Genomic DNA, 27,504 nt, shown 5'->3' on the forward strand with positions numbered 1-27,504 from the left:
CATATTTGACAGAATTTACACATTACAGCCTCTCTGTTCTTAATTCATATATGTCCTTTATATTTTAAGAGAATAAGATTAAAATAAGCAACTGACCTAGAAATAGGGCTTAACCAAAACCCCAGAGTTCAAGGGGTCCTGAAAATTGCTCACTACTTGCCAGGCCAACTAGATTTTATTCCAGCTAAGCGGATTCCATCATGTTATTGCCACTTTATATATGGGAAAGGGAGGAGGAGCCAGCCAGTGGCTAGGACACTGACTGAGTCACGAGATCTGGTTTCTATTCCCGGCTCTGCCATATGGCTCTGGGCCAAGCTACGTAACTTCTCTGTGCCTCAGCATCTGTGAAATGGGGATAATGATACTTTTCTTTGAAAAGCACTTTCAGAGCTATAAAAGAGCTAAGTAATAGAAATATCCTTGATATTGGGTTATTATATTAATTTCATAGAAATTATTCCTGAATTCAGCAAGCAATCAGATTTATAGAGAATTGGCCGTTTGGGATTTATGTTGCTTTACAGCTGAGAAATTTCAGTTTTTGAAGGAATTTGCTGCTTATAATGGAACTTCAGCCCCTTTGCCTTCCTCCCTTCCTATTTCATGCACTGGGGGGAAAAGATCAACAACCTAGGAATCCCTGAAAGGCAAAATTCATGCCTGCATCATTAGGTCTTACAGGTTTGCTGTTTTCAAAAATATTAATACTTTTTAAACCCCACAATTATGGCTATGACATTAAAGTACCAGCGTATGTTAACATTTTGGGTTTCCTGGCTATGGAATGTGTAGCTTGCAGTCAGATGAACAGGTGCTCTGTGTGAGTTTGACATAGAATCAATACAGAGAGGCATCAAGCATATTAGGTGCCTGCTGTGTGTGCCAACCTGCTGTCTGTGATCTGGGGAATTGATTGTGTCCACAAGCAGGTATCTGGTGCGTTCAGTGGTTTGTGGATGGGGTTTATTATTATTTTATTCTGTGAACATGCAATATACAAGAATAAAAAATACATAAATCAACTCTGCATTTAAGTAGCTCTCATTGCTCAATCACAATCCAATCAGGGAGGAGCAGTGGTGGCCCCAGCAGGAATCCTGTGTAGTCTTTTGGCCATGTGGATGATGGCTGTGAGTGTGAGGCATTGGGTTGTAAACATTAGGACAAATGTAGGAATAGCCAGACCGGCTCAGACCTGAGGTCCATTTAGACAAGTATCCTTTCTCTGACAGTAGCCAGAACCAGGAGCTTCAAAGGATGGTGCAAAGACCTTGCAGTAAGTAGATGTGGAATAATCTGCCCCCCACATAGGTCTCTTCCTCTTAAATTCTTGACCTCAAACAACTTCCTTTGTTGTAAATACTCTTCCCCTGTGAGGTGGAAGTGTCTTCACATTCCTAGTTCTGAGGGCAAGGGTAATTCTGTGTAACCTTACTTTGTTTTAATTTGCAATTAAACTATATAAAGCTTTAGGAGTGGAATTTTCTAAGGCACTTGGGCTGAGATTTTTTAAAGCTATTGAGATGTTGCTGTGCTTAGCGTTGCAATGCCCAACTGATTTAGGGGCCTAAATCTCATTTTCAAAAAGGGATTTAGGTACTTAAGAGTTCCACAGTAGAACAGCTTAAACAAGAGAAAATGAGGGAGCCCCACATCAGAATATCCCATACCTCAGTGGTTAGGGCATGCATCTGAGCGGTGGTAAATCCCTGCTCAAATCCCCTCATATCCTAAAAAAACAAGGAGTCCGGTGGCACCTTAAAGACTAACAGATTTATTTGGGCATAAGCTTTCTTGGGTAAAAAACCCACTTCTTCAGATGCATCATATCCTATGGGTATCCAACAGCCTAGGTAAGTACTCTAACAGCTGGACTAAAAGTTGAGGGAGAGCCACCTCCTTCACTTCTGGTAGAAATGGTGGAGGCACCTAACACCAAGAAAAGGTTTGTAGCTGAGAATCCCAAGCAGAGGAAGATGCCTCCCTGCAGCCCTTAGGCACCAAACTCCCTGAGAGGGATGGGCTTAGGATACACCCCTTGCTTAGGCATCTCCCATTGGCTAGCTTAGGCGAGGAGCCATCTAGCATGCTGGCTTTTGTGAATACCATGCTGAAGCACCTATTCATTGTATAGCGAGCCTGAGCATCGAACGCCGGCTTTGTGAATTGGTGATTTTCAAGACAGCTGAAAGTTAGGCATGGTGACACTCAGCATCACTACACCTACGTTTCTTGGGGAATCTTGCTCTCTGTTTCTCCATTTATTCATCTGTGAAATGGATTTAATAATTACATTATTTATGTTCCTCACAAAGGCTCAAATTCTGCTCCCATCAAAGGCAATAGAAGATCTGGACCATTTTGCACTGCCAGTGGGATGAACCAAATGACTTCATAGGTTCATCCATCTCTAATTTCTATGATTTGCTGAACGTTTGTTTGTAAAGTGTTTAGATCCTCAGTATAAAAGTGTATGTGTGATAAAGAACGCTACGTAAAATATACCCTAGTAAATGGATAGAACCAGTAATATGTGTGCTTTGATGGTATGTAACTGAAAATATAATTTAAAATAAAACTATTTCTCTTGTTTAAAGGCAGAAGAAAATTCAGGAGTCAGTCTGTTCAGACACATGCTGCCTTAAACCAGAGGCCACCGGTTTCAAGTCATTCTGAACCACTTGTAGAAAGTTACCAGCCCATTATCCAAGCTTCCACATCTGCCCATGAAATTGTTCAAAGGCTTTCCAGAAGCCAGTTGTCCTTCCACAATTCAGTCACATCTGTGTTTTCTCAGACCCCTGCCATTCCTGCTAGTGGCCAGTTGACTGTCCAGGATAGAACCGGAGCAATGCTGAGGTCCAGTCTGGCCTCTTCCACCAGCTCTACTCTCAGCCTTCTGTTTGGCAAGAGAAGTTTTTCAAGTGCTTTGGTGATTTCTGGGCTCTCGGCTGCTGATGGAGGAAACACAACTGATACCCAGTCATCCAGCAGTGTCAACATTACCATGGGTCCATCTGCTAGAGCTGCAAGCCAAGCAACACGGGTAAGGCAGTGTCATGTTAGCAGGAGCTATAATTCTAGTCTATTATATTCTTATGCTGCTCTCCCCACTGTAGTATTCAAGTGTCTGCCAGGAGTGCATTAAGCAACGTGACTAACATCTGTCACGTGCATTTATTCTCTCTATCATTCTCTCCCCAGGGAAAATTTGTGTGTGCACTTTAGTATTTTGTTTGGTTGGCTATTTGACTGTATGATTTAACTTTTGATTCCAATCAGTTTCCTTCCTGAAGTCCATCATCCTCACTACAGACCCTCCGGAGTGGTAAAATAAAATCATAGTCCTTAGACATGAAGCAGTTTGGCAAATCCAATGAGAGACTGAGGGCATAACTAACATTAAATAATTTGGCATTACCAAGTAAGTTGATTTGTTGTCATTAGGACAAAATCATTGGATATGGATAGCCCAAGTCTGGTTTCTCATGTACATAGCATACAAATATATTAAGCCAGATGATACCAAGGTTGTCCATGCCTGAAGTTAGTTTCATCCTAACTGCATCATGTAATGATCAGTCCTGCTCCAAATGAAGGCAATGAGTTTTGCCATTATCTCCATTAGGAGCTGGACTGAGCATTATTCACCTAGGGCCTACTGCTTGCCTTACTGATGCGAGTATTATTTTTTGTCTTTCTACACCACCAGTAGACATGCAAGGCACTGCACAAACAAGTAAGACACAACCCCTGCCTAAAGAGTTTACAGTCTAAGGTCTGGATCCTGCCAACCATTCTCAACTCCCTTTGAAATTACGAGAGCTAAGCTGAGCACTTTGCGTGCCAGGCACAAGTGAGCTCTTGCAGTCAATGTGGCTACTTGCCAGCATGTGGTGTGAAATAAGGCTTTTATTTAAACCCTCTGCTTTAGCACAGGAAGTCTTCTAGTGAAGTTGGACCAGAATTAGATTAATTATATTTAGGGATAATTTGAGGCATCCTTTTCAGACTTAACATGATCAGGCACAGTACAAAGTAGGTATTACCGCACAATCTCTATCTGGTAGTCTGCTCTTGTGGGCAGTTCTGTGCTGTTATCACATGAAGAGGGACAAGTGCTGGGGTCTTCTCTAGTTCCTTTTTAGTTCCTGAAGTTCACGCTATAACTAAATGTGAATCACATAAAATTACACAAAACGGTATGAAGTCCAGAGAGCTAATGTCGGTCTTTGTTTCAAAATGTCCTTTTGAAAAGAACCAAATGAAGTGCCATCTAGACATTTCCTAAACTATTCTAAATTTTGTTTTAAGCAATTCTCCGAGACTTATGAAGTGACTGATGCTACAAAACCTAGACCGCGAAAAGACCTAGGTCCTGCCCGAGCCATTTTTGAGAATCATAATCTGGAGTGTAGAAGAGCCAGCCAGGAGGATATGGCACTGGAAGATACAGCTTCTCAACAGAGCCTTTCAGAAGAGCAGTGAAGAATATTCCTAGTTCAAGGGCCAGATGTACTCCTTCAAAGTAAAGAACAACACATCTAGGTCAGTCAGCTGCAGTTATTTCAAGTGTAACAACAAACCTCAAAACGCTTTATTTTTCTAACTTCGGAGAGAGAATCCCATAGTGCAGATGTTCTTCAGCAAAAAGGCTTGGCATGTGGGGATGGAAGGACCTTTACAGAATTTAAAGATGTCCTAAAATGCAGTGCAACTTCATCTCAGGTTCTTGACATTTCTAAAACAATGAATAAACTCTGCCTGATATCCTTCCCCCGCAGCGGTGCTGACACACTTGTGGTGGAAATCTGGACATGCTCAAAAAGAAGCATGCGTGGAAGTGCAAGTGAAAGCAATGGAAGATCTTAATACAACTCGGCGAAAAGCACACAGACATCTGTTTCCTGCCATAATGAAAAAGAGGACTGCATGTTAAATAATTGGCATTTTATACATAATGCATCACAAAGAAAAATTCTGACTAGAAGCAATGAACATGTAATAGGATAGTACAATACACACTAACAGAGCTAAAAGAAGAACAGGAGTACTGCCACAAGTACTCCTGTTCTTCTTTTTGCTGATACAGACTAACACGGCTGTTACTCTGAAAACTAACAGAGCTGAATCTGCAAATTTTTAAAGGCAAACCTCATTCTCCCTTTTCTTTAAAGTGTTACACAGATGGTAATTATATATAGCAACATATTAATATAGGTGAAGATATACTGCATGCAGCCATGTTGAAATATTGTATGAAAGAGATAGACTACACATTGCAATAAGGCAAGTTTTGAGAACAAGTATAGCCAGTGCATGGAAAGCCTTCACAAAGCATATGGTGCTCCTTATTTGCAAACAAAGCAGTTTTATATACAAAACTGCTCTTATATGTAATCTCGCACTCCTGTTCAGTTTACAGGAATGCATGCCTATATCTGAAGCCAAGAGGCTAAAACAAATCCTTAATGTACTATAGTATATACACACACATGCTCATAAATTTTTTTTGTAATTAAACTATTTACAACTATCAGTGTCTCCGTGTTCTTCTTTACTGTAACTACAGCAGCTCCTTTCTAATTCTTATCACACTAATCCACAGTCATGGTGGTTTTCTACACAAAACCAGGTCGTCTCGTCCCACTTAATGAGCAAGATTGAATAGGCGATGCTGAAGCGAGGTCTCATGACTTTTACACAATATCCGGTTGCCTTCACATTTACAGACCCTGTCCATCACCATGGCATCTATATTTAATACTGTAAAAAACACCTGAATGACACTGGTCAAAATAAATGAGCCAAGTACACGCTGTGATGCAGCAATTTTCATTCTTTTCAGTCATATTTATTTACTTACTTGCTGATTTGCAAACTTTGGAAATCCACATTTTGTCTCCCACTCATTAATATAAATTAGCCTGGTGCTAAAGCTCTTAACATTATGGGCAAAACTCTGCCCTCCCTCATTATGGCCACACCAGGGAGAAAGTGGAATGTTCTTCAAAGGCATCACTGAGAGATCCTGCAATCCACAGGGCCTGAATGGAGCAAGGTGCCAGGTGCATGTGCTTTAGTGCTGCTCCACCAGAGAACAGCACAGGCTTCTAGTCCTATTTCAAGCCAACACACGATGTCCTCTTGAGGCAGCTGTGCACCAGGAGAGTGCTCATAATGAATCCCAACCTGCTGCTGCACAGGTGTGCAGATAAAGGCTGTTTCCAATCCACCCCCACCAAGCACAGGGTGCCGAGGCCTCTCACAACAGGCTTTAGCCCTACACATTTTAGTTATTAAAAAAAAAAAAAAAATCCCAACTGCCTATTGGGGGGAGGGAGGGATTTTTTCAAAGTATCCCGTGACTTTTAGCGCCTATATATGTGTTGCAGATATTTTTCTTTTGTTTTAAAATTGTTATTGAAATATCTTGGCTGGGTGAACAGCAGGAATGTTAAACTTTCCCAACAGGAACAATTACAGGTATTCTCTAAGGCAATAGCCCATAGATTTGTATTGACCATGTTGTCAATAAAAATACTTATATCTTCAATGTATTTAAGGTGAGCAATAGTACCCACAGCATAATCAAAGATTATGGGAATCATTAAATTAGGGTCCAGGTAGATGTTTTTATTGAATAAGAATGACTTTTGGTAATTGTCTTGGTTTTTTGAACCCTGGGCCAACACTGGAGCTAGAGGACCTCGGAGTTACAAACCCCAGAGTTACGAACTGCCCAGTCAACCACACACCTCATTTGGAACCAGAAGTACACAATCAGACAGCAACAGAGACTCCCCCCGCCCAAAAAAATCAAATACAGTACAGTACTATGTTAAATTTAAACTACTAAAAATAAAGGTAAAGTTTTAAAAAAAGATTTGGCAAGGTAAGGAAACTTTCTGTGCTTGTTTCATTTAAATTCAGATGGTTAAAAGTAGCATTTTTCTTCTTCCTAGTAAAGTTTCAAAGCTGTATTAAGTCAATGATCAGTAGTAAACTTTTGAAAGAACGACCATAACTTTTTGTTCAGAGTTACGAACAACCTCCAGTTATGTGTTCATAACTCTGAGGTTCTACTATAGCTAATATCCATCCAGCATTGTATATGGACTAAGCTGTTAAGGTTGAGCAGTTTGTATGTGTTACGTGTTCAGTGTGTGCAGTGGTGCTTGGAGGATGGCTGTAATCAACACCTTTAAATATATATTGCGTGATCCAACACATCAATATTTTGAAGATTTAGGTGACATGCTGAAATTTTCCAAAACAGCAGGGGCAAGAAGTCACTTGTTCGACATGCTGTGTAGCAAGGAGCCTGCTCACTGATCATTCACCTAATTCCAAATGTGGTCGATATACTGGAGAGTTGCACTGCTATGACCCATGCAATGCAGCAGTGGTAGCCAATCGGCTGCCAGGTGAATCCTTTATTGCTGCTTTCAAGGACACCCCCAATTTAGTCGGTAACTGCACCAGCCTTTGAGGAAGACAACCTCCCACTCTCCAAGCACAATCCGTGTATGTGCTACATTTACGGAAACATCATCAGTGGTGAGGGAATGACGGCACCACCCCGTTCACTGATCCACCTGAAGAGCCTTAGCCAAATTCTGTAGTTATGGGCAAAGATAAAAATAGTCAGTGTTGTATGTAGCCTGGCTAGGTGACATTTTACTGATGATCGAAGTGGGAGGAAAGCAGTGGGGGGAAGCCCTATAATGTATCAGGACTGAGCGAGGAAGCAGAGCAGTGGTGGGTATATGGTAAAATAAGAATGAACATTGCAGAACTAGTCCCATTTTAGCCCTCAGATTAACTGTTTTTCCTTCTCTTGGTTTCCTTAAACCTATTTTATTCTTTCACTAATTTGTTCTTGCTCAAGTCATGCAGTAAAGGTTAGGCACTCGTCTCATTTACACTGGTGGAAATTAGGTCAGAATCTGCCCAGAGTATCTAATCAATGACTTCAGCAACATTAGAGAAGCCAGCCAGGGGCTGCTAAATCAGTTATGTTCACTCTAGCATCTAGTCACCAGTTGGCAGACCCCAAGCCTTGTTTATAGAAGTTGTCTGATTGTACAGTCGGTAGGAAACAGAAGGATTTAATATATACTTACCTCCAAGAGTGGAACAAACTTTGTCAAGCCTAGTTAAGATCAGTGCGATTTCCCTTCTCCATCTCAGAACTGTTTGGCATTCCTCATAGTCATCAAGTTCTTGGGAGTCTTCAAGGTTTAATTCACAGCTCATCTGCTTAGGTTCTGAGGATAGGGGAAGGGGAAGGGGAAAATGGCTTCTTTGGTCTGACTTTAGTCTACCTCCACCCTGCTCTTCTTTGGGTAAATAGGCTGTGTAATTCAGGTTCAGGTTTAGATATACTCAAGAAACTCACCTTAGGACAGGTGAATAAATACTAAAATTTGTCAGCATGTAATAACCCTCTCCTTGTCAATAAATTATTCCTCTTAACTACCAAATTAGTGCCATTTTTATTCTGCTCCATGGAAGAGAGATTGGTCATTAAGTAGAGCACTTTACTGTTTTTTGTACTTAATTCTGTAAGACTAATATTTCTTAGCCCTATTATTAACTCTGTAGCAGGTCAAGTGTTAAAGACTTACTGCTCTCTCTGATTTTCCATATGTCATGAGTAAAAAATTGGCTGGCACATGCTCAATAATGCAGCCTCTATTTATGCCAGGCTGTCTGCACTGTTTTATGCTGGAATTGTTATAAACTTCTTGCCTACAATGTCCTTGATGCTCGAGCTTAAACAAAATAGGAGGCACTAATTATTCTCTCCCTTTTACACCAATTAAAATTTGCAGGTGCAGTAACATTGTCATCAGGAGTCTTGCTGCCGTATCAGAGGTTACCATCACACAATGTTTGCTATTGGTAAATAGCTGATTAGGGGAATTATCAATGCTCTAGCTGTCACTGTGCTTTCTATATATGCTCTTAAGGCTTTCTATATATGCTGCATATGTGAGACCAGGCAATACATTTTTGCCTTCACAATGAACATAAGGTACCATAACAGCTGAACTTAATTTGGAACTCTTAGTTTCTGATCCCTGTGCTGAACATTTGAAACAAGTATGTTACATTACTTTGGGACTGACTTAGCTGTAAAGGCCAGAAGCAACCATTAAAATCATGAAGTCTGACCACCTGCATAACACAAGTGAGAGAATTTCACGTAGTAACCCCTACATCAAGCCCATAGCTTATGGCTATGCTATAGCATGGTTTTTTAGAAAGAGACCCAATCTTGTTTAAAGGGTGAAATCCTGGGTCTTGTGAACTCAGATGAAAAACTCCTATTGACTTCAATAGGATGGGCTTTAATCCTAGGACAAAATTATGGTGACTCCCCCAGATCCCTTGGTAAACTATTCCAGTTTAAGTGAAAGAATTGTGCACAAGTCCATTTACACCCACATTGTGAGGTATATTTTTGGCTGGACCACTGTGTGCATGCACACAAAATTGCAGATGTATAGCTAAAAATCTGACCCTATATATCAATGACCAGGAAAGGAGACATTATATGTAGAAGGTGGGTAAATCTGAGAATGCAATAAAATAAAGGGCTCTTCTATTGCAAGTGGTGTCTGAATGCTAACAGGGTTTGACAGATGGCTTAGCTAGCCTTTATCATGGAAAAATTAATAGTAGTGTAAAGTGCACAAAGATCCCTATTAGGAGGGGGGAATCCCTCATACGATGTACTATACAACCCTATAAAACAGTGTCACACCCCTACAAAATGAAGTAAAAAAATTGCAAGCAGGATCAGTAATGCTAGAGGACAATTATATTAACACCAGTTGTACAGCTGGGATATTATAGCATTATGAAAGCTAACAGGCACTTGAAAGGTAGCATGAGTAATGGTAAAGAGCTTCAGCAAGTCAGATTTGGCTTCTCATTTCACTTTACATATAAAACATTTAATCAATAGAGGATTCCCAACTTCTTAAAGTCTCCAGCTGAGAGAGGTGATGGGGGAAGCAGCTGGTAAATTTGGCAAAGGTTCTGTCCACTATCTTTATAGAAGAGAGAGAGTCACAACGTCTCCTCAAAGAAATGTCCAGGCTCAGGGTTCTGGATTGGGCTGGAGCCCAAACTCTAGAACCCTGTGTGGTCAGAGGGTCCCAGAGCCCAGGTGCCAGCCCATGCCCAAACATCTACACTGAAATTAAACAGTCCTACAGCCCAAGCCAGATACAGGTTTTTAAGTGCAGTGGAGACATACCTACTAATTCCCTAGATTCAAGCATTTGAGGACAAGGGCTTGGCTATTCACAATGGAGAAACCTCACTCTCACGCCTTGCTCTGACAAAACCAGTATTTGTTGAACTTCAGAGTAAGGTGCACATCTAAATGCTTTGCTCTTGGATAAGACTGGATCACCCAATAGCACTATTTTAAGCGATAGCTTGGAGTTGTCCACAGTTCCTAGCTAATGTAGACATCTGATGTTTAATTAAGGAATCAACTATGGCTTTAAGGCACAGTCCTATGTTGGAGTAGCATAGAGCTGCACAAGCCCACAGGGAGCTCTGGGGGAATTCTCCCCCTCTAGTACATATTAACAATAGGGCCTTAGCCCCACCCCTCTGGGGGTGATGTACACCTCCAGTGGCCCACAGCAGGACTCACTTCTAACAGGCCCTTGCACAGAGTATGGGGAAGAGGAAGGATCTACATTGCATGCTTTCCCACAGCCTCCTATACACTTTCAAAAGAGCTGTTAGAACCTGGCTTTATAAATACACATAGATCTGCTATTGGAGCATAACCATGAACTAGTGTACAAATAAATGACTAACTACAAGGCAAGTTTCCATATGCCTTTAACCAACATGTTTATTTTAACATTTGTTACACTCCACACAAGAAAGGAAGGAATTCAGTCCTTTCCATTCCTAAATCTTTGAAGTAGAAAACTCTTTAAGCTGCATGAGAACAAAAGTACACCTGGCTGGAAATTTAGTTTATGACATGCAAGACTGATTAAGTGGTAAATGCTTTTTTCCTAAACACATTTACAAACCTCCTGAGGATATATGTTGTCTAATACTCTCATTTCTTGTTTCATCATTAACCAAAAAACATGCACAGGATTGCAAAAGGAAATAAACAGAAATTGTTAAGCATCAATAAGCCATAATGGATTGTTAAACTTGGATAGTCAAATGCAGCATTAAATCTAATGCTTGATAATTTAAACATTTTATGAAAAACATCTGTCAAGATTTTATTAAGAAAGCCATGGTCCTAAAGACTTTTTTTGGCTATAAGAAAATGTGAAAAATAAACAGAATAGGCAGCATTCCTATCAAGTACTGTCTAAGCAACTTAAAGCTAATCTTTTCTCTAAAATTCAACTCTGTAAATGACAATTGTCCAGTTATATCATGTATTTGTCTTAATGATTTCAGATCACATTTGCTCAGTTTACTTATCCTGCGACGTGAGAATCAAGCTATTCTGTTTTGTTCATCATCATTCATAATGCTGAACCAGCTGAAGCATATTGGTGAGTTAGTTGAGGCACACTGCTGTAGGACCCCAGGGTCAGTGTTAGTGGTGGTGATAATGCACAAAGCAGATTGTGCAAGATTTTGCTTGGACTACATTCTGTTACACAGGTGTCAGCCCCCAGTTCTGCAATGTGTAGTGTGCAGGAGGACTGTGGGGCCTGTGCAGAGCTCTACTGACTTTAATGCTTCTCTGTAGACACAGCAGACTACCCTCACCATATGTTGCAGGATTAGGGGCTGAATCAATAGTTCCGTTGAATTTAATAGTTAATTGAATTTGTGCTACTATAATTGGCATCAGAAACGATTGCTTGACTTTCAGATCCCAGGATGAGTTTTTTTTAAAGCCTTGTGAACTGAGTCAATTATATGTAAACGACTGACAAACATGGAAGCCCACTGTCCCATTTTAGAGTGCTACACACTCAATCCTGCTCATATTGAAGACACTAGTAAAGTTGCCCCAGGCCTGAGTAGGGTTGGGCCCTCCAATATACTTATATAAGAGCTTATGGTTACAAACAAGAAATTGTCTTCATTTCCTGCAATCCTGCACAGTTGTTACAATATCTTGCAAAATGTTGTCTCTATTTTCCTTAGTAACCTAGATGGGAGGGTCGGGGGGGAAAAAAAAAAAAAAAAAAATCAAAAATTTAATATATTAGAATTTGGCTTACCCTTTAAATAACCATCTCTCTGTCATTTGAATTTTTTTTTTTTTTTTTTTTTTTTTTTTTAAAATCGAGTCCAGCATATATTTCCATATTAGGAGAGGAATAACTCTGCGAAACATCTGCTTCCTCTTGCTACCTACAGCAAACAGACCACCCCCATCTGCTACACCTAGAAACCTATGTAAAACTGTTAGAATAACTCTTTAAAAGTACTGCAAATACAAGTGATTATTCACTTGTGAATGACAGACAGAAATCATTCAAACCACACACTAGAAATGCTTTTCAAGATACCTTCTTAAACCATTCACAAACTATATAGCAGTGATTTTTCGGTCTTCAGTATTTGATTGGATTATATTTCAATAAGGATGTCTTATTCGTGTCAACCACCTCTGCAGTGAAGAATTAAAACAAGCTCTTGAATATTATACAACACTGCTTTGACGCTAAGATACCTAGGTTTCTCAGAATATTTGGATAATTTTTTTTTGAAAAAAATTCAAAAACTAATTAAAGTTTAGGTGTTACTGTACCTGCGTTGGTCCAAGGTTGTTAGAGAGAGACAAGGTGGGTGAAGTAATCTTTTCTTGGACCAACTTCTGTTGGTAAAAGACAAGCTTTTGAGCTTACATGGAGCTCCTCTTAGGTTCAGACCTGAAGAAGAGCTCTGTGTAAACTCAAAAGCTTGAGTCTTTCACCAACAGAAATTGGTCCAAGAAAAGATATCACCTCACGCAACTTGTCTCACAAAGTTTAGGAGCTTTTGAAAGTGTAAACACCACTACACATAGCTGATGAATTCTTATGCCTGTACAACTGTTGGATTTTGTGAGTGCAAGGTCTAACACGTGTGCACGAGCAAGTGTTTGCATTTCAGAAGTGTATGTACAAAACTACTTGTGCCTGCACAAGTGGAGACCTGGGGTAACATTTGGCCCCACTAGAGTCAATGACAATACTCCCACTGACTTCAGTGGGGCCAAGATTTCACCTCTTGAATGCAAGTGCAATAACTGGATCAGACCATGGACTACCTAGTCCAGACTCCTGTCTCTGATAGCAGTCAGCAACGAATGCTTTAGAGGCAGGTGAGGTGCAAGAAACCCCAAAGTAGGCAGATGTAGGAGCATATTCCCCCAGTAAAGTCTCACTGTAAACAAAAATCGAATTGGCTTAAGCTCTGAAGCCTGAGGTTCTATATCCCTTCCGATACAACAGTTAATGCTGAAAACAGAGAGTAACTCTGGGTATTCTTTTTATACATATAAATGTATTGGTAATATCCCAATATGTTACTTTATACAATAAATGAAGCCATATGTAACTGTTGGCAACAGACATTGTAAACCTGAAGAGAGACAGTTAGCAATTTGACATAGTACTTTCATCCAGGCCATTTTAATTCCAGGGAGCAGATACAATAATGGGTACCTGAAAGAGTGACATGGAAAACAGGAGGAAGGGAAGAAGTTTTTGAAATGTTACTCAGAATGTTGGTCAATAAAAGTAACAAACACAAAGAGAGTGAGGCACTCAAAAGTGCAATCATTCTACAGGATATTTATCATGGGACACAAGGTACAGTGAACAACACAGGTAAGTCAGATGCCATGGTCTCACAGAAAACCTCTTGACTTCACCCATTACCTTGACTTTCAGGTGACCCACCGAACATTTAAAATAGCAATATCCATATGTTCAAGGCATGTAAAATACCTGTGTAGCCAAAGCTTTTATGTACATATATGCAGCAAGAAATTATCTAAACTGAGAATACTGGCAAGCATATTGTACAGATTAGGAAATCTTCATGGCTATTTTGCAAGACTTTTCGTACTTATTTCCTGCTCTTATTAACCTCCAGGGATGGTCTAATCCCAAGTTGTGGGCTGACTTCCAGATAAGCATTGGGGGTATTTTGTTCTGCCATGTTATATTATATATTAGAAATGCCAGTATTTATATTCATATCCAGAGAGCTGAAAGCATTTGTGGACATCACTATTACAAAGCATCTGGGTAAGATAGAACGAACCACGACCAAGATTCCAAGCATGCAAGAATACTATGAAGTCCATTATCCCAATAATACAAGTACGCTCAGGGAAAGATCAATTTGCAAAAAATCTCTATTTGGAGCCCTTTTCTCTTTGGAGTACAGGAAGAAAAAGGGGAAAACAAGTGGACTAAAAAAAAAAAAAAAAAAAAAAAAAAATCCATATTCCTCAATACTTTTATCAAAATAAACTGACATAGATGGATCAGAAACATCTTGGGCATTTGACTTGAATGATTTTGTGTCTGGTACCTCTGATTTTACTAGGCACAATACAAATAGGATTTGACATGTAGTTACTAGATGTCACAAAAACCAAATACAAGATAACTGTATCAAGAGCTGAAGACAGAGGAAAGGAAGTGTTTTGTTATTTAAAAAAAAAATTTCTCCATGAAAATGTTGCGACAGAAGGAACAAGGTGAAAATTGGAAAGGGATAAATGTTGCTTTCAGTAAACAGCATAAGTCTGGGGCTTAGAAAAAGGTCAGGTTTCAGAGGGATGATTTTATAAGTTAGAAATACACCTCTGCTGGTGGGTGCTTTTCATTCTACTAGTAAAACATTTACTTCTAGTAAACTGAATTTATGTAGAATGATGATGTATGGACAGTTCACAAAGATGATGTATTAACAGTCCATAAACACTCTTAGTCCATGTCATACAGAAGCCGATTGAATATCAGGGAAAGAACATGTATTATTTATAATTAAAAGATGTTAACTTTCTGTAGACTCTGGTTCCTAACCTCCTGTGATGCAGTGGGTCTTGCACCATGGTTCAATTGCCCTGATCTATGATGATGCTGTTTTTCCACACTGAAACCTACTATGGATTCTAGTTTTTTGTTTGTTTTGTTTTTTTAAAAGACAGTTGGAAACCCAAACTTCACTAGTGTATTTTCACAAAAGCAAAAGGAAGGGTTTAAGGAGAAAACAGATGCAAGCCAGCTTCGGAGAATAACCTGGGCTTCTATATTCTGTATAATACTAGACCTATAAAGGAAAAGTTCTAGGAAAATGGGCAGTGAGGGTGGACCATCCTGCATTATCACTGGGAAGATTTAGTTCCCTCAGAAAGATGGAGCCATGCAACAATAGAGGGTAAGCTTTCTGGGGGCAGGGACAATCTTTGTGTTCGGTGCTTGTACAGCATCTACAACAACTGGTTCCTGATCTAGGACTGAGGCTCCTAGATGCTACACTACAAGAAGTAATTAAAATACCACCAGCAATACAAAATCGCTCTTATTACATAGGAGTTTCATACTTAATACATCCCAAAGTGCTGTAGGAGGTAACACATTAAATATTAAGGGCTATATCCTCAACCACTGTTAGCAGCGCTGCATCCATTTACCCCAGCTGAGGATTTGGTCACAAGAGGACAATGGTGGTGCAAGCAAAAGAACAGCAGCCTTTGCATGCTCAGCTTTGAACATTAGAACTCCTATTAAAAGATTAGAGGATATGAGATAACTATGCTAAATTCCTCATGCATGGCCTAATTCCACAATAAGTCACCAGGGCGGACTAAACAGATGCCTGTCTACCTGTACACTGGGAGACAAAAACGAACTGCACCATGCAGCAAGATATGGCTGGCACTGCTTGGCTGTGCAAGGGCTGCGGGGGCACTCCAAGTCCTCCCCCATGTTATGGCAATTCAAGAATGGAGGCGTGAGTTATTGCTTACAGTAGCCAGCAGAAACATCTGCATCGTTACAGCTTTGGTTCCTGCTTCATGCACAAATTTGAATCAGCAGGGAATGAACAGGTAAATATATTCATGTTAACGTGCAAGGCAGATATCCTGCTAGATGATGCTTCAGTACATTAGGTCCCTGTGACTTGGGAACCATCACAGTCTGTTACATTCCTCATCCCTCGCACTTCAGCTAATGGATTAAGTAAGCAGTTTTCCATAATCAGAACAAGAGTAACTATATATCATGATCCTAGCAATGTAAAACAGACTGCTGACTTTCTCAGAGAATGAGATACAGTTATCTACAGTGCTAGTCCCAGTAAAGGCAACAGCAAAATTCCAATTGACTTCAATAGTGAATGGAGATGACCTAGTGTCCAGAAGTCTGCTGAGACATAGGTGGAGATGGCATGAGTGATGCTGTGACGTTCAGTGAGGAAGACATGGCCTGCTACCAAGAAGAAATTTGGCTTTCCTGGGTTTTAAAGTGAGCAGACATTAAAGCATATAGTGGTGGATAACTAGCAGGTGAAGATGGGGATGAATAACTCACAATTGATGCTGCAGATACAGGACACTGGTTCTTAGGTGATGCAGAAATGGTCAATGGCATTCCTAGTAAGGACACTGTGATATCTCTAATGTGGGGCAGGGGGAGGACCATCCCATGCCATATAATTTCACACAACCACATAACATGTTACAATATAAGTGAATATTTAGGGGAGCTGCATGGCACAGTAAGGCAGACATTTTCATTATGTGCTTTAAACAGCACCACTAAATAAGATCATTCAGCCTATGAAGCAGCATCAAAATAATAACTGACTTTCTTTCATCATTCATTCAGTCTTAATTACGATGTACACAAAATATAGTAAGCACGCATCATAACTCGCATCACCCTAATCATGAACTACAATAGTATCTACTTGTATGGTGTATTGCATTAAAACATTCTCTCCATACATCTTAATTTTCTGACAAGTCACAATTATTGAATTTTTGTAGTTCTTAAGTATCTATTGTTCTGTTCTGGAAATATGGTCTAATACTGTGTGCTAGTTTCAATAAATATCAACCAAAATTAAACTGAAGGGAAGAGACCAATTTTTAAAACATTTTTTTTACTTGTTTAAAAAAACATTTAGCATCTTTCTGGATGCTTAATAAACGTCTTAAACTGGTATTTCTATAAGGAGACTACATAACTGTTAGATGAGGACTTGAGAATTTGTCTATGCTTGATTTGCAGGGTCTTAAAGTGCAGTTCCTATCTGAAAACTAAGTGTTGTAACAATGGGTTCTGTGTTATTGTGACTCCATGACTCCAGATAAAGCATGCTGAATTTACAAGAGGCCTTCTTTCTCCTCTTATTACCAATCCTGCAAACTCAAAATGAGCTCAGTGTCAAGGTAAGTTCTTTTCATCTCACATATCATCATTGGTGGCAAAGGCTCTACAGACCAATTTTCAAAGATGAACTATACTTGAAAGAATGAATGAATGCAGGTCTGGCACTGTCACACCATGGTGATGGGAACACTAGAAACAACGATACTAATATTCCTTCAACAGACCCATTCATTCAATGGGTCTGCCAACAAAAGTGCCCATTGTGCTTTTTTTTGTGTGTGTGATGTGAACATCTGCCCATTAAGAACTCAACTGAGACCACTGCCTTCATTTCACTGGGACTATCCAACGAGCATCCATTGATAGCATTTGAATTGAGCCAGATTCACACTGCTGACCTAGAGGTGAAAGGCTCCTTAAAGATATCAGAGATTACTTACATTGAACACCTTAACATCCTTCCGACTTCTTATCTCCTCCACGAGACCCAATGGCTTGCCTTTAGGTATTGGTATAGTTCCAAGAATTGCGGTCCCTGAAGCGGTCAGAGTTTGTCGAACTGCTTGAATAAAAGACCGGCTGAAGAGTTCCATTTTACCAACCTCATCTATTACGTACACTTTTTTCCCTGTGTCACTACCAAGATCAACCTATAGGAAAGATACACAAATGGATTAAAAAGCATGAAGAAATCAAGACTGAGGTAAGAGCCAATCTTCTCTGTGGGAAAAATGTCAGTTCAGGAGTAACATTTCTTTGAAATAGTTCTGGAGCATAAGGGCAGAGAAGCCAGTCACCCCAGTTGCTAAGGATGCCTGCAGCCAACCAGCTTGTTACCTAGCAAAACAGGATCCCAGATGGGAAGAAAGGAAGAGCCAACAGTTGTTCCTTGACTGAGATTTGTAGTTTTAGGGCAGTGAACGCCTGTTGGCGGAGTCACACAATTTTACATGTTATTTTTCTTTGCATGTGAGTAGTGTAGAATCTTTGAAGATGTAGTATATTGTTTTTAGTTTTGTGATGTAGGTCCTTTTGGGGGAAGCTGTTGGAAACAGCAGGAGAGTTTGCTCCCTAACTAGAGTCAATTCTTGGTGAAGAGTTGCTTCCTATGAAAAAGTTAGTGTTTGGGCTAAGATTTTAGAAAGAGGAGAAAATGTCTGCTTGTGGTTTGTGACCACCTCTGTTCAATGACTGGTGTATATAGTATAAAGAACAAGTTACAATAAGAAAATACTTAGACTCCAAATTACTGATATCTTCTCCCAAGGAAACTGACTTGCAAGGCCTCAACATCTGCTACTGCTTGGCAGAGATGTGATAATATTTTTACATGCCAGCTACTGTAGTTAAGTCTGAGGGGCACTAGATTTTCAAAGCTGCATTCACATCACTACACCCACAAAACTCTGCATTTGCATGGGTCAACAGATAAATACACTTATAATTAGGGCAGGGGTTTCCAAACTGTGGTATGTGTGCCATTGGTAGTACAGGAGCTTGATGCTTCATCCATTCATTTCACAACTACTTTTTAAGATGGCACATAAACCAATAAAGTTCAGAAATCTGATAGGCTACAGATTAGATGAAAGCGAGCTCACCACCCTCTTCTGAGGCTATTAACTGAAAAATCCAGTTCTATTATTTATGTCTGTAAGCAGCAAATCAACCCAAGTCAAAACTTCACTGTTAATCCATGAATAAGTACAGACACCACCCACGTATGTAACTTAAGGAGAAGCCAGTCTACATGTTGTCCCTTGTGAAGCTAGAAAATGTTAGCTCCTACGAAAATGGATGCACTACATAACATTTCCTAAAACCTTTCAGAGCTGAGTCCCTACTGATATCTGAGTCCCTGCAGGGTGGGGTAGTTTTATTGAAAACCCTTTCACAGATCAGTGAACTGAAAAGTCAGTTTACTAGGAAGAGTGCTAAGAAATGGAGCTGCTGCTTTGTACAGAATCCCCAGTCCCTTCAGGTGAAGTTTCCGGAGCCCCAAACAGAACTCACTTTAGCATCCACTCTCTTTCCCAGTGAAGTCAGTGGGAGCTGGCCCATAGAGTCTAAGTAGTCCCACAAATATGTTAAGTAGCATATACCTGTTTCAAGATGCTCTGTGATCAAAGCAGGCAAATCCAACTCCGAAAGGACATTCTATGTTTTCCAGTACATTATAGTGGGGCCTTGGGACTCAGACTGACATCTGATATATTTTGCTATTTCTACAAACTGTCCACTAAAAAGGACTTTAACTATCTGGCATATGCTGCTGTCCCATAGTCCCTACAAAAATATTAGTGAGATCCCTGTAGATTTACTGATAACCATCTAAGATTTGTATTATTATACTTCTATTAGCTTACCACCCTTCTGCAATACCTACTCTCCCCTTTCGTTCTTATACACCTCTACCTTGATATAATGCTGTCCTCGTGAGCCAAAAATATATATATATATAATCTTACCACGTTATAGGTGAAACCGCGTTATGTCGAACTTGCTTTGATCCACCGGAGTGTGCAGCCCTTCTTCCCCCCCGGGAGCACTGCTTTACCGCGTTATATCTGAATTCGTGTTATATCGGGGTAGAGGTGCACATTTACTTTGCTTCACCTACCCTTACTTTCCATTGGTCTCTTCCTATTCCAAACTGATGCTGTCCTTCCCTTTCACACTATTCCTTTCCCATTCTGTACCACCTATAGGCAAGACCCTGCTCCCACTCAATCAATAGGACTTTTGCTATTATTTTCAAAGGGAGCAGGATGAGGCCCTTTCCCAGTTCTCCAACTCCTCTCTACTCGAGTCTCTTTCACACATACGGCTCCATTATGCTTGTGAACAAAGTGAATACTACTTGATTCCTTTTAGTAAGATCTCTGTTGAATTTATATTATTAAATAATCTGTTACACTATCCTTTATAAGTATACGAAGTGCAGCCCTTGTCTAGTGAGGTCTTTTCCCCAGAGATTAAGTTTACTATAAGTGAGGTTTCATTTTTAAATTAAAAAAAAAAAAAAAAAAAAAAAAAAAATCAAAATCTGTAAATATTATTAATGTCGTATCTCCCCTTTGTCCTCCTACCCCCTTCACAATCCTTCAATCCTCCCTGTTGCCATACGGTTGTATTTTTGTTCCTTCCCCAAAGTGTTAGATAGGCAAAAAACCTCAACCTCATCTTTGTTTCCTAACCCACTCTGTTGCCTTGTCCTCTCCAGGTGCTTTGCAAAATTCTCTTCTCCCCTAGCCTAACCTGCTTTTAGCAATGTAGTTAAATCACCATTAAAAGGATTTCTCTAATAGTGGTGTCAGCAGCTGTTGCACTGTTTACTTGAAGATGCTGACAAAAGATCTGTTCTAGTTTAATTTTGCAGTGAGGGCTGGGAGAGCAGCAATTCCAGTACGGATGTTATCTATTATTCACTACAAGCACAGTATCCGATGTGTTTTCGCCTACCTACTTCACATATGATTCAAACAAATTTCAGATAGCATGTGAAGAGAAGGAAAGAGGAGGATGGAGCACAAAGGAACACATGCACTGGAGGCATTAAGCCATTTCATTGTGTTACACTTCAGACACCTGGTTGCGCAAATTTTATCAGTGATATATGTCGTAAGTGAAGAAACACTGTTCCCATTACTACGTGTGTGGAGCCTGGAAACAGAAATTGTAAATCCAGACCCCAGTTTACACTACTGGATGCTGGTGAAAATTCTTTAAACCTATGTTGACAAGGCTTGTACCATGGAATGTGCCTTGATCAGATGATACCTAGAATGGAAATTAAAATACAACAACAGAGGTCCCACACTGATGCAGCCAGAGAGCTCCGCAAGCAGCAACAGACAGATTCTCAAATTAGTATGAGCCACTGAAGATGTAACAAGTTTGCAAGTCTCTTGAAACAAGGCTAATTAAAAAGGAAAACAATGCTTTAAAAAAAAAAAAAAAATTGTTTCCACCAGAAACATTCTCTCCACTTTCACGGGAAAGGGAAAGCGAGGAAAAGTGGATCACAGCAAGGGAGAGAGCAGATTCTGGCTCTGCAGTAAGCTCCCCTTCTTGGGAGTCCCTGGAAACTCCTCCACTGGAGCTCTGCAGGAAGAAAGCATACATTTTGTGGGTGCAGGAGTGAACTGAAACAGCAGTTTGCCACAGGAAGATCTGCTGCTGAATCCTCCAATATCCAAGATTGTGGTTCCCTGTCACACCTGATATTGTGCAGTCATAAGGATGCTTCTACGAGATGTTCTGCCAGAGGGATGGGGGACCAGGAAGAGTGGTTTTGAGGAGGCAAAGGGATCTCCTGAAAGTCTCGCAGATCACAGGAGAACCGCTCCCCCCACCCCCTTCAGATCCTGCAGTGAGTGCAGGACAGCTAAACCTAAAACAAGAGTCATTATCGCTACCCAACAACTTTAACCTAGCAAGCCTTCTAATACTAGTACTTGCTTTCCAGAAGCTTTCATAAGCTACTCACATTTCTCAGCACAGGAAGCACCAAGTGCTCAAATGAAACCAGGTCTACTATGTATTGTCCAACACGATATTCATGTCTTGCAGTAGAAGAATCAGAACTGAATTTACAAAAAAAAAATTCTTGTTAATAATATGAACCACGAACATGCTGATAATTTGCTGTAATACTTTTAGCTGTGCTGATCAGAGTGGTTATCTAACCAGACAGATTTCCTTTAAAATTCAACTCCCGCAACCCCTCAAAAACCACACACACACGCACACCCCCAACAAACCAACCCTATATTGGATATGCTGCAGATGGCAAAACAGAAAATATACAGCTTTTCCTCCTAGTATATAGACACACAGTCATAGGTTAGTCACAGTGTCATCTAAATGTGGTATTAAACATTGTTCAGAAAGACAGATAACAGGATGAAGAGGCCAAAGTTTTGCATGGAGTGTTAAATGCTGAGGAGATGTCCAGTGAAGCAGGAGAGACTTTGGATTCATATGTATTTTAGACCTCCTATATGGGGATCTGAAATACCTGCCTAGTTAAAAACCCAGTTATGGGACAGTCGGTGGCTTGTTGTAGACAGCTTATCTGAACTTATCTTCTCTGATTCATGATCATCAGGGCTGTCCCTTAGAAAGTAATTGGAGGAAGCAAGTTATTTTCCTTCCAACCTGAAAAAAATAGTGTCTGAGATCATGAAATCAGCTTGCATGTTCTATTGTTCTACAGGGATTCAGAGCCCATGCTGAAGTCAGAGGACCCAGTTCATTACTGCTCTGCACTAGTGGGAAAGCTGGAGGACCATTCTGAGTTGGTAGGGGGTTTTGTGTTAACTTGGCAGAGATGCAAATGTCTTCATAAAGTGAAGGATAACAGTGAGTCAGACCCAGAGAATCTAACAGACAAAGAACGTGATCCTAAAGCCCTTTGTGTGTGGAAAGCCCAATGACTTCCAGGGCATTTAATGCATGGAGGGACTTGCAGGACTGCCCCTAAAGCAGTAACCACCTTAATCTATAAAACAGCAGTACCCAAGTCTAGATAAAGTTCCTCGTCTCCCAGACAAAGTGATGACATCAAATCCTATCCTCCTGCCGCCTTCTCTGACTTCCTCTGTGTAAAATCCATCAATAGGGACCCCAGAGGATTTTAGGACTTCAGTGGCTTTCTGGATCAATGTCGTCTTTCCAATCCCTAAAATAAGGAAGTGCCCATTATTAGTGCAAGCAAAGCATAAAGCCTGGTTTTAAATTTGCCCATTCTGAGGCAGCAATCACATTTGGCAGACAGGTAGCTGGCTGCACACATTTTATACAGATTGATTTGGAGAAATCAGAATTAGGAAAAACATCAGAAAACTTTTTATCCTGGAGAGGGGAAAAAAACAATGAACAGAAGTCAGGTTTCACATTACATTTTGAATGTATGTAGGCCTCTGGCATACACAACCTCCCTTTATTCCAGTGCCATTTGTTCTCTTGTTGGCAAAAAGGTCTGAGTTCATCACATCTTTAGAGTAAATGGTTAAAAATAACTGCATTCCCTATGTTCCTGATTTTCACAGATGCTAGCACAGAGATGGGCAAACTATGGCCCATGGGCCACATCTGGCCCAGCCCCCCGAGCTCCTGGCCCGGCCCCTCCCCTGCTGTTTCCCCTTCCCCGCAACCTCAGCTCCCTCGCTCTGCCACCCGTGCAATGCTCTGAGCAGCGGGGCTGTGAAGTTCCTGGGGCAGCGCAGCTGCAGAGCCTGCCCTGACTCAGTCTCTGTGCTGTGTGGTGGTGGCGGCAGTATGGCCTGGCTCCAGCCAGGCAGCGCAGCTGTAGCGCTGCCAGCCACCGGTGCTCCAGGCAGCACGGTAAGGAGGCAGGGAGTGGGGGAGTTGGATAGAGGGCAGAGGAGTTCAGGGTGGTGGTCAAGGGACAGGTGTGTGGATAGGGGTTGGGGCCCTGGGGAGGCAGTCAGGAAGGGGGGGGTTAGATGGGGTGGCAGGGGTTTTGGGGGCAGTCAGGGGACAGGGAGAAGGAGTGGTTGGATGGGGCAGGGGTTCGGGGGGGGGGCAGTCAGGAATGAGAGGAGGGGTTGGATGGGGCGGTGGGGGTCCGGGGGCGGTCAGGGAGTGGGGGGGTGGGGATAGGGCAGGTGTCACAGGGCAGGGCAGGATGTGGGGGGGCCGGGCCATGACCCACTCCCCTAACTGGCCCTCCATACAATTTATGAAACTCGATGCGGCCCTCAGGCCAAAAAGTTTGCCCGCCCCTGTGCTAGCATCTGCAGCTCCCATTGGCCTCAGAGGAGCGGTAAGTGCACAGCTCATTGCCTCTGAAAATCAGGCCCTAGAAGACAAAATGACTTCTAATGGAAGGAACTTCTAAACAAACAGAAGGGAAGATAATCCATCCCAAAGTGGATCTAGATATCCTTCTCACCACATACCCCACCAGGGGAGGACAGATTGCATTTAATGTGCCTCTTCCTCTAAGTGAATGCTGGCAGTCTTCCAGAGGTTCTCTCCAATCCCACAATGGAAGTGTCCCTCCAGGCTACATCACAAATACACCTCTTGGCTGTCTCTTATTTTAAACTCAAATTTACCTCCATCTCATACAAAATCCGGTGTCATTATTTCATCCCTTTTATCACACCAGTCAGCTGTCTTGTTGAAGCAGATTTATTTATGGATCAAAAGTGTCAAGTATCTGGCAGAGCAGGCCTTTAAACTCCTGGAGGCAGAGAGTATGGGCCACATTTTTAAAGGTATTTAGGTGTGTAACACCACAGGCAGATATCTAGTGGGAGTTGCAAAAGTTGCCCAGGTGCCTAATTTGATAGGGATTAGACACCTAGGCCCAGATCCTCAAAGGTACTGGGGCTCCTAACTGTTGATTTAAATGATTTAATGAAAGCTAGGAGCCTCTGAGGATCTGGGCTATAGGCACTTTTGAAAATCCAAATAGGCACCTATCTGCATTTAGGTGCCTAAAGATGCCTTAAAAAAAAAAAAATCTGTCCCATAGTCTATTGTGTCTTGTACAGCACAAGCATACTAGCATAATTATTATTTGTATTACTGTAATGCCTAAAAAGCAACAGAGGGTCCTGTGGCACCTTTAAGACTAACAGAAGTATTGGAGCATAAGCTTTCATGGGTGAATGCCCATTTCATCAGATGCAAGTAATGGAAATTTCCAGAGGCAGGTATACATCAGTATGGAGATAACGAGGTTAGTTCAATCAGGGAGGGTGAGGTGCTCTGCTAGCAGTTGAGGTGTGAACACCAAGGGAGGAGAAACTGCTTCTGTAGTTGGATAGCCATTCACAGTCTTTGTTTAATCCTGATCTGATGGTGTCAAATCAATGCCTAGGTGCCATGCCTAGGAGCCCTAGCCATGGCCCAGGACAGCCTGTACAAACACAGAACAAGACGATTGCCCCATAGAGTGCCGTATCTAAGTAATAAAAGGTAGCAGTCATTTTATCCTCAGATACCGATCTAATCTGTATTTCAGTTTGCACAGGGGTAGGCTAGGTAAGGTTAGAGTTTTTTTAAAACATAGTTGTACCAGCAACATATCATGGTGGTGAGTAACAAAAATGCCTATATTTGACAGAACTTACCGTAGTTCAAACCAATTTGTAAAACTCTAAACATCTTTAGACCATCTCTTTAGTGAGATTTATATTAGATGTTAAAAATGCTCCATGCTAAATATAGTTTTCTAATCTGTTATTGGCTTTAGTAATTACTTCTGCAGTTTACAGCTTTGCAACAGTTGCAATGGATATTGAAAAGAATGAGAAGTTAATGAGATTAATACCTGTACTTTATTTTTCTCACTAATCACATGTATTATCTTTGTATAACTATTATATTAATCTACCAACAACAACAAAAAAAAAAAAAAACCACCAATCCCTTTACATTTTTTGAAAAACCTGAGACCATACATTTTTAACAAAGACCATTCCTTTAAGATTAGTGGCTAAATGAGATGCATCAAAGAAGTGGGCTGTAGCCCACGAAAGCTTATGCTGAAATAAATTTGTTAATCTCTAAGGTGCCACAAGTACTCCTGTTCTTTTTGCGGCTACAGACTAACACGGCTGCTACTTTAAAACAGCAACAGTATTTCTGCTGCCCCTGTTTTACTTCAGTGATAATCAGATTCCCTTGCAGTGATAAAGTACTCAGTCTTCTTCAACTCCTGGTCTATATTATCCATTTGGGATTCCAATTACCATCTCAGACTAAAGGGACAAATGATATTGCACCATATTTGTACATTATTTAGACTGAACGGCTAACTCACTACAATTAAATTACAGAAAATATTAATGTGAAGGCAATTGCTAATGTTTGCAGTTTAATTGGCCTGGGTTTAGTTGTCTAGGAATTTGTCAAGACAGAGAAAAAAATAATAGTGCCTGGAAATTCAAGTTACATAGTATTAATTTGTTTAGAAGAAAAGTCTATTTATGGTCTTGATTTGGTGAATTCAAGATTTCTGACCTAAACAGCAAAGAGCAAGAAAAGTGAGAGACCGATCTGCAAATTGCAGATTACGTCTTTGAAAGGAGATTGGCTTCATTCAAAAACAGCTTTTGTACTTTTTTGTGCTTAAGGGTTTTGTTGGGTGTTTCGGTGAAGAATTTGAGAAATCAAGGTAATTACAAAAAAAAAAAAAAAATCCCTCCCTCATTTACACCGCCCCAGGTTGAGACGAGTAGAGAAATGGCTGCTCTTCACGCAGGGTTTTTGCAAGTGTAAACGACCGAATTAGTTACAGTGGTGCGACCCCGTAGCGCAGATGCAGTTAAACCAGTTTAAATAGCATTAAGATTGGGGTAACTTCATCTGGAAATGTACCAAACGGAACGGGGATAAAGGCTGGTAACGTGCATCTTCCTAGAGGGCTTGCAACAGAGTAGCCAGGCAGGCTGCGTAACATGGGGGCAAGTTTTCGCAGGGACCCAAGGGAGGCCAGTTCGGGGGCGGAGGGGGAGACACTCAGGGTGGGCTGGGGCTGGGGCCGGCTGCAGCTCATTCATCCCGGGCCCGCTGCGGGGCGGTGGCTCCCGCTGCACCCGGTGGGGGAAGAGGATGATGGCTGCCACCCCGAGCTGGCTTGGGGCCCCCAGCGCTGCGAGCCCCATCGCGGCCCTGCAGGCGCCCGGAGAAGCCCCGCAGCGGGGCCGCGCTGCCCGGGGCGGGGGTTACCTGGGGGTCCGGTGAGGAAAACATGCTTGGCCATGGCGAGGGGCCGGGGGCGCCCTGCAGCGATCCCGCCCCCCGCGCTCCAAGGGCGGCCGGAGCCTGTCACAAGGGCCCGCGCTGCCGCTGCTCCTCCTCCGGCAGGCCCCGCTCGCCACCCAGCTGCCTGCAAGCGGCCTTCCGGACCTGGGCTGGCTTCTGGCGTGTCTCGCTCCGCCGCGCTCTGGCGGCCTGGGAGCGGGTCTCTTGTAGGGATTTGTCGAGGCTGGTTATTAACGTGGCCCCCGCCGGGCAGGGGCCTTTCCAGACTCAAAGGCGCAGTTTAGCGCACACCTGCTCTTTCGGTCATGGGCGGGGCTGCGGGAAAAGCGTGTGTGGAGCGGGAGCCTGGCACTGAGGGGCACCCCCCTGAGGAGTTTCCTGGGGATGCTGTAGGCAA

The 27,504-nt window shown here is 41.6% G+C and overlaps 2 protein-coding genes across 6 annotated transcripts in view; one reads left to right on the forward strand and one right to left on the reverse strand.

Annotated features, from left to right (window-relative positions):
* Window positions 1-4,518, forward strand: part of PCNX2 (pecanex 2) — a 232,827-nt gene extending 228,309 nt beyond the window's left edge. The window contains exons 33-34 of the mRNA XM_034765099.1: window positions 2,601-3,049; window positions 4,318-4,518. Of these exons, the coding sequence (XP_034620990.1) occupies window positions 2,601-3,049; window positions 4,318-4,491 (623 nt within the window). The 3' untranslated portion in view covers window positions 4,492-4,518. The remainder of the gene's footprint in view (window positions 1-2,600; window positions 3,050-4,317) is intronic.
* On the reverse strand, window positions 3,898-27,448 carry NTPCR (nucleoside-triphosphatase, cancer-related). 5 transcript variants are annotated; one of them, XR_004645055.1, is made up of 6 exons: window positions 27,072-27,445; window positions 22,884-23,046; window positions 21,853-21,949; window positions 17,804-18,013; window positions 8,130-8,273; window positions 3,898-4,524 (listed from the first exon to the last, which is right to left on the reverse strand). XR_004645055.1 is itself a non-coding variant. In XM_034765102.1 (5 exons), the coding sequence occupies exons 1-5, from the start codon at window positions 27,103-27,105 to the stop codon at window positions 4,501-4,503; spliced, it is 528 nt and encodes a 175-aa protein (XP_034620993.1). In that variant the 5' UTR covers window positions 27,106-27,446; the 3' UTR covers window positions 3,898-4,500. The 5 variants fall into 5 exon arrangements, 3 of the variants coding, with proteins under 3 accessions (XP_034620993.1, XP_034620992.1, XP_034620991.1); XR_004645056.1 differs by lacking the exon at window positions 3,898-4,524 and adding an exon at window positions 4,779-4,910; XM_034765102.1 differs by lacking the exon at window positions 8,130-8,273 and having other exon boundaries at window positions 27,072-27,446.
* Between the last annotated feature and the right edge of the window lie 56 nt (window positions 27,449-27,504).

This window comes from Trachemys scripta, chromosome 3 (genome assembly GCF_013100865.1).
Source record: "Trachemys scripta elegans isolate TJP31775 chromosome 3, CAS_Tse_1.0, whole genome shotgun sequence".
Taxonomy (NCBI): domain Eukaryota; kingdom Metazoa; phylum Chordata; order Testudines; family Emydidae; genus Trachemys; species Trachemys scripta.

Excerpts from the sequence above, each read along its gene's own strand:
- NTPCR (XM_034765100.1), bottom strand. The coding sequence starts at position 27,105 with ATGGCCAAGCATGTTTTCCTCACCGGACCCCCAG. Across the intron at positions 21,950-22,883 it reads GGAACTTTATCTAGACTTGG|TTCTGATTCTTCTACTGCAA; the intron begins GTACTGCTGTTT and ends TTGTAAATTCAG. Across the intron at positions 18,014-21,852 it reads TGCTTCCTGTGCTGAGAAAT|GTTGATCTTGGTAGTGACAC; the intron begins GTGAGTAGCTTA and ends TCTTTCCTATAG.